Source organism: Xiphophorus couchianus, chromosome 19 (assembly GCF_001444195.1).
Source record: "Xiphophorus couchianus chromosome 19, X_couchianus-1.0, whole genome shotgun sequence".
Taxonomy (NCBI): domain Eukaryota; kingdom Metazoa; phylum Chordata; class Actinopteri; order Cyprinodontiformes; family Poeciliidae; genus Xiphophorus; species Xiphophorus couchianus.
Genome location: NC_040246.1, coordinates 11,531,092 through 11,543,857, shown reverse-complemented (window position 1 = coordinate 11,543,857; position 12,766 = coordinate 11,531,092). Strand labels below are relative to the sequence as shown.

At 38.7% G+C, this 12,766-nt stretch overlaps 1 protein-coding gene across 1 annotated transcript; it reads left to right on the top strand.

The window, feature by feature from the left end:
- The first annotated feature begins 124 nt into the window (after positions 1 to 124).
- On the top strand, positions 125 to 8,619 carry bsdc1 (BSD domain containing 1). The gene is made up of 11 exons (XM_028000702.1): positions 125 to 286; positions 797 to 851; positions 2,265 to 2,381; positions 2,479 to 2,646; positions 3,916 to 3,970; positions 4,211 to 4,326; positions 4,417 to 4,485; positions 5,999 to 6,083; positions 6,167 to 6,625; positions 6,709 to 6,812; positions 7,256 to 8,619. Exons 1-11 carry the CDS (start codon positions 276 to 278, stop codon positions 7,283 to 7,285), a joined length of 1,269 nt encoding a protein of 422 aa, XP_027856503.1. The 5' UTR covers positions 125 to 275; the 3' UTR covers positions 7,286 to 8,619.
- Positions 8,620 to 12,766: the final 4,147 nt, after the last annotated feature.

Here is a 12,766-nt window from a genome sequence, read left to right as displayed (position 1 = left end):
CTTTCAACATCAAATACGTCACGACATAACGTCCGCTTTTGCGTTGCCGAACTGTTTGGTTCTTTGCAGCCACCGTAGTTGGCGCAGCAGAAGATTATTATTTTTTAATTTTTAACACTAAGATGCGCATCCGTTTGATACGACGGTTTTTCAGAAATAGTGAAAAATAAGAGCGTATCTGGGAAAGTCCACGTCAGACTGTATGACGTGGAAAAGTTTTGACATCTGGTGGGGGGTCGGAGTTCACTATAATCTGATGATGTCATCGTCTGAAGATGGCTGAAGGGTGAGAGAGAAGTCGCAAAATACTTGTTGTTTTTTGTCTTATTTTATGCAATAGCGGCGTGATGTTGAACTGAACTGATTCTTGTTGAATTGCGTGTCTCATAAGAGTTAATGTCGGTGATTTGTTGTTACTATGGCGATCTGCAGCTTTAGAAATGAGTTCAGGAAGTGGATTTGTTTACCAAAACATAGCAGTGATCGCTTTAGCTTAGCCTGGTTAGCTTAGTGTTAAAACTGTTTAAATCTCCAAATCAAAACCACCAGACTGCACGCGTTCGTAGTTTCTACACCAATTACTCATATTCAGCCGTCGAAGTTGCAATAAATCGCCTTCCTTGACGTTTAATCGTATATTTGTCTAACAGCTGACACCAGCACAGACGTTATCTTGCTCAGGAGTGTTTGGCAAACAGAAACACTGAGAATAGCCGCATTTAAACCGTGTAAACACGCACGTATTATTTAGTTTTTAAATAAATATCTGGTGTTCTTGAAAATGTGTCTTCCACAGAGAAGGCTGGTGGGGAGGTTGGTTTCAGCAGAGCTATCAGGCCGTGAAAGACAAGGTAATCATTTCTCTATATTAACGCAGTTAAAATAAATTAATGTTTTGTTTTTATCTGATGCATCGGCCTCGACCTGTCTAGTTGTTTGCAGCATGAAACTGCATGTTGTTTCATGCAGTTATTCATTCTCGTCTGTCGCTGTCTGAGCAAACGCGTTGCTCAGCTTTGTGGGTATCTTTTTTTTTTTTTTTTTTTGGAAACTATTTGTACGACAAACTTGTTTTAGAGGTTGGCAAACGTATTTTGATAATGACACCCAGGTCACTTATTTAAGTTCCTAATTAAAGGGAGTGACTATAGTTTAAATATATGAGATTCTGGGATACATAATGTTCTTTCATTTGCTGTCCGAGTTTTGACAAGATGACAAATATTCGTTCAGCAAAGTGTTTTTCTAAATGTTCTGTCAGTGTAAGGTCTAATGAGAGACATTTATTAACTCATATTTTATAATTAAGTTACAGATGTTTGAAAACAGTGTGGATCTAGACCTGGGGTCTTAAATCTGCAGCTTTAAAGCACCATATGGCTTTAATTACCCCTGACATAGATTTTTTCTATTCATTTTATAACAATAGACAGCAAGTACTGTCTATTGTGTGTGTGTTTTTTTAAGCAGGCTAACATCTGTAACTCCAACTGGCTTCTTTCTACTCCAAATTATGTTTTTTTCCCCTTGTAAACTTTGATATTTCAAATTAGCCTCCTGTGTCAAATTAATTGTAACAGTTTAGTATAATGTTGAAATTCATACAAATATGCATCACGAAAGCCAACAGAGGCACATTTGAGGATGGATGTATTTATTTGGCATCAGATTAATTGAAACTGTTAAATTAAAGAATTTTAAGTGACAATGGTGAAAATCTGTGACTAAAATTCAATGTTCCATTGGATGTAAACCTGTGGACTATTTATTTACCCTTTTACAAATAATGTTTGGAATCTTTATTAAGACCTAATATAGTCAATGAACATAATCCATTGCTTGCACACCACATTTGGAAGAACATGTCCCTGACAGAGGCATTTGCTTCACCTCACAAACTCTGTGGCTATGAATCCTGAGCTAGGATGTTGGTATAAAGTTATGATGCAGTGAAATGGAAATTCTCTTGTACTTCTTGGGGCACTTTACCAATTTTTTTAAAAAACTTTTGAATATGTTTTGATATTGACTTTTAGTTTAGTCACTGACTTCCAGTTTGAGCTCAAAAGATTTGAGCTGAAAAGATGCAAGTCTTTTTGTTATTGTAGGTTTTTTTTGTCCATCATCAGAATGGACTCCCCTCTTGCCACAACTATTTCCTTGACTTTTCTCAACTTTGTTTTCTGACCATAAGCTATTACTGTAATTAACTATGACAAAGCAATTATATGACTTTTTATTCTGTTTATCTGACTGCCCTGCAGTCATCTGAGGCCTTAGAATTCCTAAAGAGAGACCTGACAGAGTTCTCCACTGTGGTTCAGCATGACACGGCCTGCTCGATTGTGGCTACAGCCAATGCTGTCAAAAACAAGCTTGCTGTAAGTCTTTGTCATTTTGCCATAAAAAAAGTGTTCAGATGAATACTGACTGATGTTTCGTCACTCCCACTGCATCATGTATGTTTTTTTTTTCCAGGTGGAAGGGTCTTCTGAGACAACAGAGAAGGTGAAGAAGAGCCTGTCTAGTTTCTTGGGGGTGATAACAGACACTCTTGCTCCTCCTCCTGATAAAACCATTGATTGTGATGTGATCACGTTGGTGGCAACGCCAGCAGGAACCACAGAGCTTTACGACAGTTCTAAGGTCAGTATTGAATACTTGTAACAATGGAAAAATAAACAAAACTGCAAAATGAGATTTTTAATTCTTTCTAAGACAGTGGCGTCCAAACTCAGCATATTTTAGTTCTGTCCCTTGTTTAACAGACCTGAATCAAATGATGCTTCATCAGCAGGTCTTTACAGAACTTTGACATACTGATTTGGACCGTTTCAATCAGCTGTATAGGAGCAGAAACTCATCTAAAACTGGCCCTTGAGGACTGGAGCTGGACATTATGTTCTAAGATATTCATGCCACCATTCAAAGCTATACAAACCTGTCCAAGGACTAAATTCAGTGCCACTTTCAGACATTTTTTAAAAAATCAATACAAAATCTCCAAATTAAATGTGCAAAGCAGAGACAAAACCCCCAAAAACGAACACCTACATCCAGTTGAGAATTTGTGGAAAGACTTGAAAATTGGTGTTCAAAGTAAAAGCATACCTGACAATGTAATTCCAGGTAAAGATGGTTCTTCAACTTAATCAGTCAAGAGGCTGACTTGAAGTGATGGACAGCAGTGTTAAATCAGAGATCAGTTGTTAGAACTGATAAAAATCGATGGTGCAAGATCCGATGAGCTGGAGAGGATTTCAGCAATATCTGTGACCATAAAACTTGCCCAATGTAAATAGAAGACATGTGTGATGTGTAATACCTTTTTTTAGCTTGACATTTTGTTTTCTGTGTTCATCTCTGAAGAAACATTATTTCATCATGGTTTTCCCTCTCTCTCGCTGCACCGGGACACAAAACGTTATGGTTTTCAAATTCAGCAGGCATGTTGTAAAAACTTGTTTTAGGAGTTAGTGTGTCGTTACTGTAAATAAATGAAAAACGCCTATGAGGCTCGTATTGTTTTTCTGTTTCACTTGAACTTTTCTCTTCACTCTCCTGGCAGTATGATTTGATAGTGCTCTCAAGTATATGGGTCAATAAAACACAAGGCAATAAAAAAAAACAAAAAAAAACTTGAAGTCTTGCTGCCAGAGGACGTATTCCTCTGGGATCAACCGTTAACCCGACAGCTGGCTTTTTAAAGACTTTTCTGAACATAACCTGCTTCTCTGCAGGTTTTCTGAGAAATTCCCCTGGAAGCATTCAGCAGTATGCTTGCTGAGGGCATCTCTGGTTTTCATTTGTTTGTGAATGGACCAACAGTTGAAAGTGAACACATGATTTGTATGTGTGAATAAAACAACCATTGTTCAATAATTTATTTGAACAGTTTTGTGTCTTTTCCCGCAGGCGCGTCTCTACAGTTTGCAGGCTGACCCCGCTACATACTGCAATGAGCCTGATGGTGAGATGGAGATTAGTGAAACAGTTTTTATGAGGACGTAAACAATTTAAACTATTGTGGTCTATTTTGTGGCTGATGTGCTTTGACATATTCTTAGAAGAGAACAAAATCTGTTTTTTTTTATTACATTTGCACCTGATTTTATATTTTAAGTTTAAATGTTACAATGATATTATCAAACATTTCTGGGTTTTGCAAAGTATGATATCTACATATCGGACATTATTTTCCTTACTGCAGGCCCTCCTGAGCAGTTTGATTGCTGGCTGTCCAGTTTCAGTCTGGACGAGAAGAAAGGCGAAATATCAGAACTTTTGGTCAACAGTCCATCTATACGAGCTCTCTACACCAAAATGGTATCTATTTTTGGTTCTCGACATTTTGAACTTTCTGCTCGTCTTTTTTTATCTAAGATATGCAATAAAGGGTGTTTCTCTTTACTCCAGGTTCCAGCTGCCGTGTCCCATTCAGAATTCTGGCAGAGATATTTCTACAAGGTCTTCCAGCTGGATCAGGTAAACTGCCATGTTTATTTGAAAATATAGAAGAAATACAGCAAATGAAATAACTGCAGGTGGTTTCTAAGACAGAAGTATGCTCGTCAGATATTTGTCATGGCTTACTGAGGAACTATATGTACAATTTATACTATATTTGTCTGATACAATACGTTGGTAAGATATATGTCAAGTGCCCATAAACAGAACCAGTGATTGTGTGTTTTGTGATGGTTTCAGCTGCTTGAGGATTGATGTTTACCTTTTTTTCTATGTGCTTTTTTTTTCCGTAGTGATATAGGATAATTTTTTCTGGAACGAAGGCCAGCCATTCATTTTAGTAGAATGTGTTGAGTGACATCTGCTGGAGAGCTCTGGAATTGCCCAGTATTCTCAGGAATTTAAGCATAGAAAGGCTCTGATTATCAGGATAGTGACCAGCATTGTCAAGAAATAGCAGAGAACCAACTTTAAATTGGATCTTTAGACACTTGGACAACAACTTGTCATAAAGGCAGAATGTTTATTTCTCTGAAAGAGTGATTCTCAAAAGAGCCAAAATGTCATTAATTATGTATATTAAGAATGAGGACCAACAGGTGAGGTAAAACGGGTTTTACTGTAATAATTGGCCTGTTACAATTAGATTGATCCAACACCTCACTGATGCTGAAAATGTCTAATTTTGAGTCTTCTTTATGCTACCAGAATATTTATTGCTGCTATTCTGATGAATATCAGATCATTTTTCTTATTTAAAAACCTCTTTCCAGGAATCAGATCTCATTATACTAAATGTCAACAGCCTTAACATGCAGGATCAGTAGCAGAGCATCACTTTATTACTGTCCCTGTATAAAAATGTGCCTTACAGCCAGGTGCAAACATAATCAAACATAATGACTCGGTGAAAGTAGCCCAAAAAAAAAAAACTCAGGAAAAAATGTCATCACATCACATACTTGTGCTACAAAAATATTTGTGCACAAGTACGACTACAAAATAACTACAAAAAAATGACTACAAAAGAATAACACCCAATCATATTTTGAATGCATGTAGTGACACAGAGACTAGATATGTGCCAAGCATCACAAACTTTTGGTAATGCATACTCTCCCCTTTACCCTCCTTGATTTTTTGGTTTATTCACTTTGGATTAATCTGAACACCGCTGCTGACATATGATGCTTTCATCCCTTTGATCAGGACAAAATGTGTAAAAGTCAGTTAAATAGGACATTTTTTCCTCAAAGCTGTTGCAGTTCTGTGTGGAAGCACTTGCACACCTAGAATAAAAGTGTGACCTAAGATTTTGAAAATGGCTTAGCATATGATTCATAAAAAGTCTTTGCCACTAAAGCCTTGTTTTTGTTTGACAGAGCTTGAGGAACTCTTAGGTTTAGAAATGAATAAAGAAATGAGGGCTGGGCTGGGGTAAAACTTTTAATAGAACTGTAAAATATCACCAACATCAACATCTTCTAACATTTAGAGCAATAAAACATGAATTGTTCTGTGCTGTGTTCAGGAGGAGGCGAGGAGAGTGGCCCTGAAGCAAAGAGCGGAGCAAAGTGCTCACATAGAGACCCTTGGATGGGAGGAGGAGGAGGAAGGTATGAAGGCAACAAACATCTGTCAGCTTTCATGTAAAGCCTTTCACTGACTCTGTTCTCCGGTGTTTCTGATCACATTTCAGATGATTTTATTGGAGCTGCTTCACCATCTCGTCTTCCCCTCACATCCCCATCAGACTCCAACCCCTCCGCCAGCTCTACAGCTCCCACTGAGACCACCCTGGTGAGCCCTGTCCTTTCTCCGAGTGAAGAACCCAACACCACCCTCTCAGTCAGCAGCGACAGCATCAGCCTGCCGACGCAGGTGGAGATGCAGCTTCCGCCCGCCGCCACAGAGCTCACCAAGAAACTGAATGAAGCAACGTTGGAGGATGTCGTCGACAACAAACCAGAAGAGCAGAAGACCGGAAGGAGTGACTCGCCTCCAGAGGCTCAGGGGGAGCCATCCGCTGTGACGTCAGTGCGAAGTCCTGCTTCTAAACAACCAGAGGTGGTGAAAGAAGAGGGGCCGCAAGACCTGAGAGTGTTTGAGCTCAACTCCGACAGCGGAAAGTCAACGCCCTCCAACAATGGCAAGAAAGGTACAGCGCCATGTTACTGCTTGCCTGGTACTGAGAACTTAATAGTTTTAGAAGCTTCTCATTGTTGGGCTTTTGTCCTCCAGGCTCCAGCACAGACGTGAGCGAGGACTGGGAGAAGGACTTTGACCTTGACATGACAGAAGAAGAAGTCCAACTGGCTCTGTCTAAAATAGAGGATACTGGAGAGGTAAGTCCGGAAGGAGTACCTGGAGAGAACCCACACATGCACATGGAGAATATTAAAACTCCGTGAGAGCCCAGGCTGGGACTCGAACGCAAAACTCATAATCTATGAAATTAATACAAAAAACTATTTAATGCTGTAAAGCAGTCATAGGAGGACAAAATACACTAAGTAACAAAAAAATTAAATGATTAGAATAAGGAGGTCCTAAGAATGCATTTATCATTTTAAAAATCGCACCAGCTGGATTAAGTGCAACTAAAATTTATTAGTTATCGAGATCTATACAGGCAGGGAGAAAAAATACATTTATCCTTGTTTCTGTTTAAATTTACACTCTCTAAACTGATGTGGTTCACATAAAGGAGTTGTAACTATATTATGTTAGATAAATATTCAGGAGGTTGGGGATGATTTGCTAATTATCTCCTTCCTTCTCTTACCAGCTGGATGAAGACTGGGAGAACTGGGACTGAGAGCCTCACAAGCAAAACACGTCTCGCTGTCAAAGCAGTCTAGAACCGTGCTTATTGTGTTTTAACTCTTTCCACTCTGTCACCGTGTCATGATTGCCAGTTGGGGGTTTTCTGGCTGGTTTGGACCATGCGGTAAGCCTGTTGAAAAGAGAATCCCCAAGGGCAATAAGAACTGGACTGCTTCGTCAGCTGTCAGATTAGAGCAGGTAAACCAGAGGGGGTCTCTGAGTGTCCTCGTTGAAAAAGCTTATGACACTACTGTACAGCAGGTTGCAATTTTTCTGACCTTGAGGCTAACCAGCATTCAAAGTCAGTTAAGTTTTGCTGTGGCAGAGAAGTTGCTTTTCTTTCCTCTTCATGCCATTAAAAACATCTCATGTTGCGAGTCTTAAACTTGGGCTGCAAGATGGCCATAAACTGTAATGCTGCTTGTCACCTTTATAAGATGAAAGCGATCACTGAATGGAGGTCCATCTCATGTTTCTGTCTTTCCTCGTTTTTCATCTTTAATATGCAAGCGAATCCAGGAAAATGGAACAAATATTCTGGCCTTCTTTTCATTTTGGATTCCTCTTGACTTTGATCCCAAAGGCCTTGCAGACACACACAGCGGTGTGACGACTTGATCCAAATGTTTCCCTTCCCCGTTTGCTCCCTCACATCCTTTAATTCAATATTTAAGCCTGTTGCTGACTGTATATTAGTTTGCGTCACCTTCAAACACATCACATGGGTAATGAATGTCTTGTTTGATTAGAGAGAACTACATAGTTAACCACTGGTCACATTTGAATATAGGGAATTCAAACTGGTATGATATCTGATCCTTGACTTTAAGGGTAGCATCTCTTTCTCTTTACTTATTTGAGAAAGAACGTATTAAGTTTCTCTGTTGGTTGGGAAAGCTCAGCAGATGGTGTGCCAAGCAGACCAAGGAGCACGCTCCATGCTCCACGCTTTTGTTTTTTTGTTTTTGTTTTGTTTCTTTTCACCTGTACCGTATCTGAGACAACTAAGCCAAGAGGTGTAATATTTATATTGGAATAAATGCTTAATTATTGTAATTATCTGCTTTTAATTGCATGTCTGTGCAATGACAATATGCAAAACATTGTACAGATGGTTATTGTTGAGTTGTATGTTTTACTTTGTTGTTGTTTTTAGGCTGTTATTCAAGCCTTTGTTGCATGTCTGTAATTTTCAGCTGTGTATTTCCTTCAGTTTCAGCTGTTCTGCACACATCTGTCTACAGAGCTGTCAGGATTATTTTCCAAGTACTTCACTTGATCTCTGAAATGATTATAATCATTAAAAAAAATAATGCCTACTAATAATTTTTGTCATGAATTACCGCATATTTCTGGTTAGATGTTGGCGGTTCATGCATGAATGCAAGTCCCCCTGTGTTCCATCGTCAAAAAAAGTGCAGAAAACTAAGTTTGTGGCGGGGTACATCCTGGACAGGTCGCCAGTCTGTCGCAGGGCAACACAGAGACAGACAGGACACACATTTATGAAACTAATATTTACAATTTGTAATGTGCACATACAGTATGTACATACATATTTTACAACAGGGTAAAGAACTTCTACTGACAATATAAACAGTTTACTCAATAATCACTTCACCTCCAAATGGGACAAAAGGCTCAGCAGATAAAAACAGAACAATTAAGCTTGTGTACAAACAAGAAGTCTCACTTTAACATAAACTGTAGGTCTCTATCCGGTGCATTTTTTTTTGTTCTTTATTGCGAGAAGATATTAGAGGAGGAAGTAGAGGATCCAGAATTTTTTCTCAAAAAAGAGTAACAATATTTCTTGATAAAACTACTGAAGTGAAAGTAAAAATTACAGTGTAGTAAAACTACAAGAAGTAATTTCCCATAGTTGGCATTCTTGTATTTACTGATAATGTAAAGGTAAAAATCTGTTTGACTGCTTTGTCTTGTATTGTTAATATTCAAAGAAAAAGAACATCTAAGACCTTCAGAACAGATGGAGAAATATTCATAAGGACTATGAAACTTCTTACACTGCCCAGCATTAGTTGATCAACTTCATGATGACAAAACCAACCACCAGATGGCGCTGTTGCTCCAGCCAGTGCTCCTCAGTCAGAACTTGCCACTCCTTTTCTTTCAGCAGCATCCATCTCACATCTTATTAGCCACAATATTCCGCTCTCATAATTTGGTGTTACAGTTTCCACATTTCTACAAGGAATCGCTTAATTAATTACCTTGTCTTGCTGTATCAAGGGAAAGATTTGGGAATGTGTTGTGTGGATGTGTATCTGGAGGCATCAGATGGGTAAAATGTAGGTCACGGTGGAGGGACACCTGTGCAGCTGGCTGCCTCTGCAACATGGATGCTGCTGGTAAAAATGGCTTCTGTCTGAGTATGTCTGTCTGTTTTTCTTTTTGTTTTTTTTGCAGAATAAATGTGGAGGGTGGAGTTTCCACCCCCCAAACACAGTGACTAATAAGAAAATTATTGAAATGTTTATTGCTTTCAGTAAATAAATTTGAAAAGCTATATTATATAGGTTTATTACACATACTCTGATCTACATTATTTATGTTAATTTTGATGATTATGAATACATCTTACAGACAATAATATAGTTATTCAAAAATTCAAACATTACATGTAACCATATAAAAAAAGAGCTTATTGCAGAGATGTTATGTTATTGCCTACACAGTTATAGAGACGAGACTGCTGACTTGTCAGCTGTTCATCAGACGATCATTGACATCATCTACATCATCCACCTAAAGCCATAAAACGTTGTTTGTAACAAAGCTGGATGTTTACAGACTGCTGTGTCTAAGCAGTAGAAGGAAAAGTGCAGAAAACAACAATTTCAGTTTTTAAATTGAACTACTAAGGTAAAGTAACTTTCAGTGATATTACCAAATTTAATTAAAAAATTGACTGCTAAACCCATCAACTTATTTGGCAACATTGTGAATATAATCACCTCCATATGTTTTATTAAATCAGGTGCCATACATCTGCAGACATTTTCTCCCCAGCAGTTTTATTCAAATTCTGGTACATTTGTGAACAAAGTATTAGCTTAAAAAAGTGAAGAGTTGTCAGGGCATATTGTCTGCAGGTTCTACCAATGAAAACTACGTTTTTAGTTTGTGATTTGGCTATTTCAATACCTGTGTTGCATCTGGACTAACTAGTTCAGCTTTTTCATAAAATGTAGAACTTTTGGTCTTGTCAAATCAGGAATACTGTATACCAAATTAAACATCCTTTAAAGTGTCATTTGTCCATCACAGTACCTTCATTTTCTTTTCAGAAAACCTTCTTTAAAATTGGAGTTTAATTTTCTTGATATCTTAGCCCCGGTTTAAGAATCACAGGTCCAATTAAGCTGAGCTGAGTTTCCTTTTCTTTTTTTGTGAATGACTGTGCACTCATTCAGTTAAAATCAAGGCAAATCCAAGACAATTTCTGATAAATAGAGAATCTGTGAGAGGAAGATGGGAGACACCAAACCCAACAATGTATTTAATGGACAGAACAAATATTTTGTCTGTGGAAAGTACAGCACCTAGTTTTCAGCAGATTGAAATTTCAGCTTTGGAATATTTAAGTTTTTAAAAATTACTTTTATGTTTCAAGGAAATGAAAACATTGTTTTCACTTGTTGGATTGAAATCTGAAACTATTTAACTTTCCAATCATATTTTGATTTATTGAGATGCACCTGTAAGAATCGTAATGGTTGTGTTCAAAAGAGCCTTCTCTTCTGGCATCTTCTTACGTTGTTAATCTTAATGCTTGTCTTTCATGCTTGTGCCTGCCTGCTAATGGCTTGCACACATGCTGCCCTACGCAGACCCCAAATAACCAAACACCATATACGTTACATTCTTCCTTACTCTGTTCCCACTCTGAGGTCTTAGTCAGCAGAAAGGATGTAAAGGAATTTCCTGTCGTAGCCCAATGTTCCCTGCTGCAGGCTGTGTGTATGTGTATTTTACATTAGCACCGACTCCCTCCAATGTCAAGTACAGACCATTTCACAGAGGACAGACAGTAAAAAGGAGGGAGGCCAATCAGACTGTTGCGAGAAATACTTCTCCCCTGAGGATCCTTACAGCTTCTCTCGCTCCCTCCTCCCCCCGTTAATCCATCCTTGACCGAACTCTTCCTGCCTCTTCCTTCGTCCCTGTGTCCACATACTGTCAAAGATGCAAATCGAGTTGTGATCCTAAAAAAAAATAAATGCATGCACAGTCACGGAGTCAGGGTGAGGTCATTGTCACCAAAGCGAGCATTATTCTTGACACCCTGAAGGGAGAAACCCTGTAACCCTTCTGCCTTTCAGAACGCACAAAAGAGCCCCTCTGAGGGAGGAGGAAAGCTATGGAATGTGTTACCAGGGTTTTCTATGGAACAGGTCCCCAAATTCAAATCTAATTCAGACTGTCTACATGTCTGGGGATTACTTTGTATATCCTCTATGTCTTGAATTCTTCTTAAGCAATTTTAATGCCACACAGGAGCTAAAATCAAGTGTAAATCCATAGTTTTGAGCCATAAAGCGTGGCTGCATCTTTAAGAGTATTGGGAAAAATAAATAAATTTAAAAAAACAAACTTCTGAAGTGCTCTTGAGATGCCTCAGGATTTTTCCATGACAAACCCATCGCCTTTCCCAACGCGGAGCAGTGGGAACTGGCTACTTTGTTTGTCTGGGAAGAATGCAGGGTTTAGCCCAGGAGGGGACGGCTGGGGGAAAAGCATGATAACTCCCACTCCCATTCAGATTTATGGTGAAGACAGAGGGGCTCCTCTTGATGTACGTCAAGGGACCGGCAGAGCGCCGCCCCCTCTGTTCCGGGCCAGCCAAAGCAAATGTTTAGCTGAATAAACCCCTGGCCATTCCTTACACCCCTGGCTCTTTGTCTTCCTCTTGTCCGTGCTTCTTTCTGCTCCATCGTAAGGGAAAGTGAGCTGCAGTCCTCCTATACGGATTGTAACATGATGATGGCATTTATATTTCAGTGTACGTTTTGTGTCAAGAGGTTGAGTGTGAGAGGTTCAGTGTCTTTTTTCTTTTTTGATAAAAAAAGAGTATAGAAATCAGAAAATATATTTTAAAAAACAACAATAAATATATGTAAGACATAAGAGTGTTATATGCAGCCATTGTATATTTTAAAATTTACATTTATCTGCATCAAGTTCTAGGTGTATCTCATCAAATGTTTAAAAATCCTCCAAGCGAGTCTGACAGAAGTGTGAACGAAGCTCAACTTGAACTGTTTTCAGTTTGCCATTAATTTCTTTCTTCTTTTTCCTCTAACATTCCTTTTTACCAGCTTGTTCTCCATCCTGTCTTTTCATTACTGCCTCATTTATTCTTTTATTCAGTCTTCCTGTTACTGCTCTGGGACACCTAAGATCCTATTCATCTTCCCCCTTTATGGCTTCCCATTTTCACTCCCCGGTC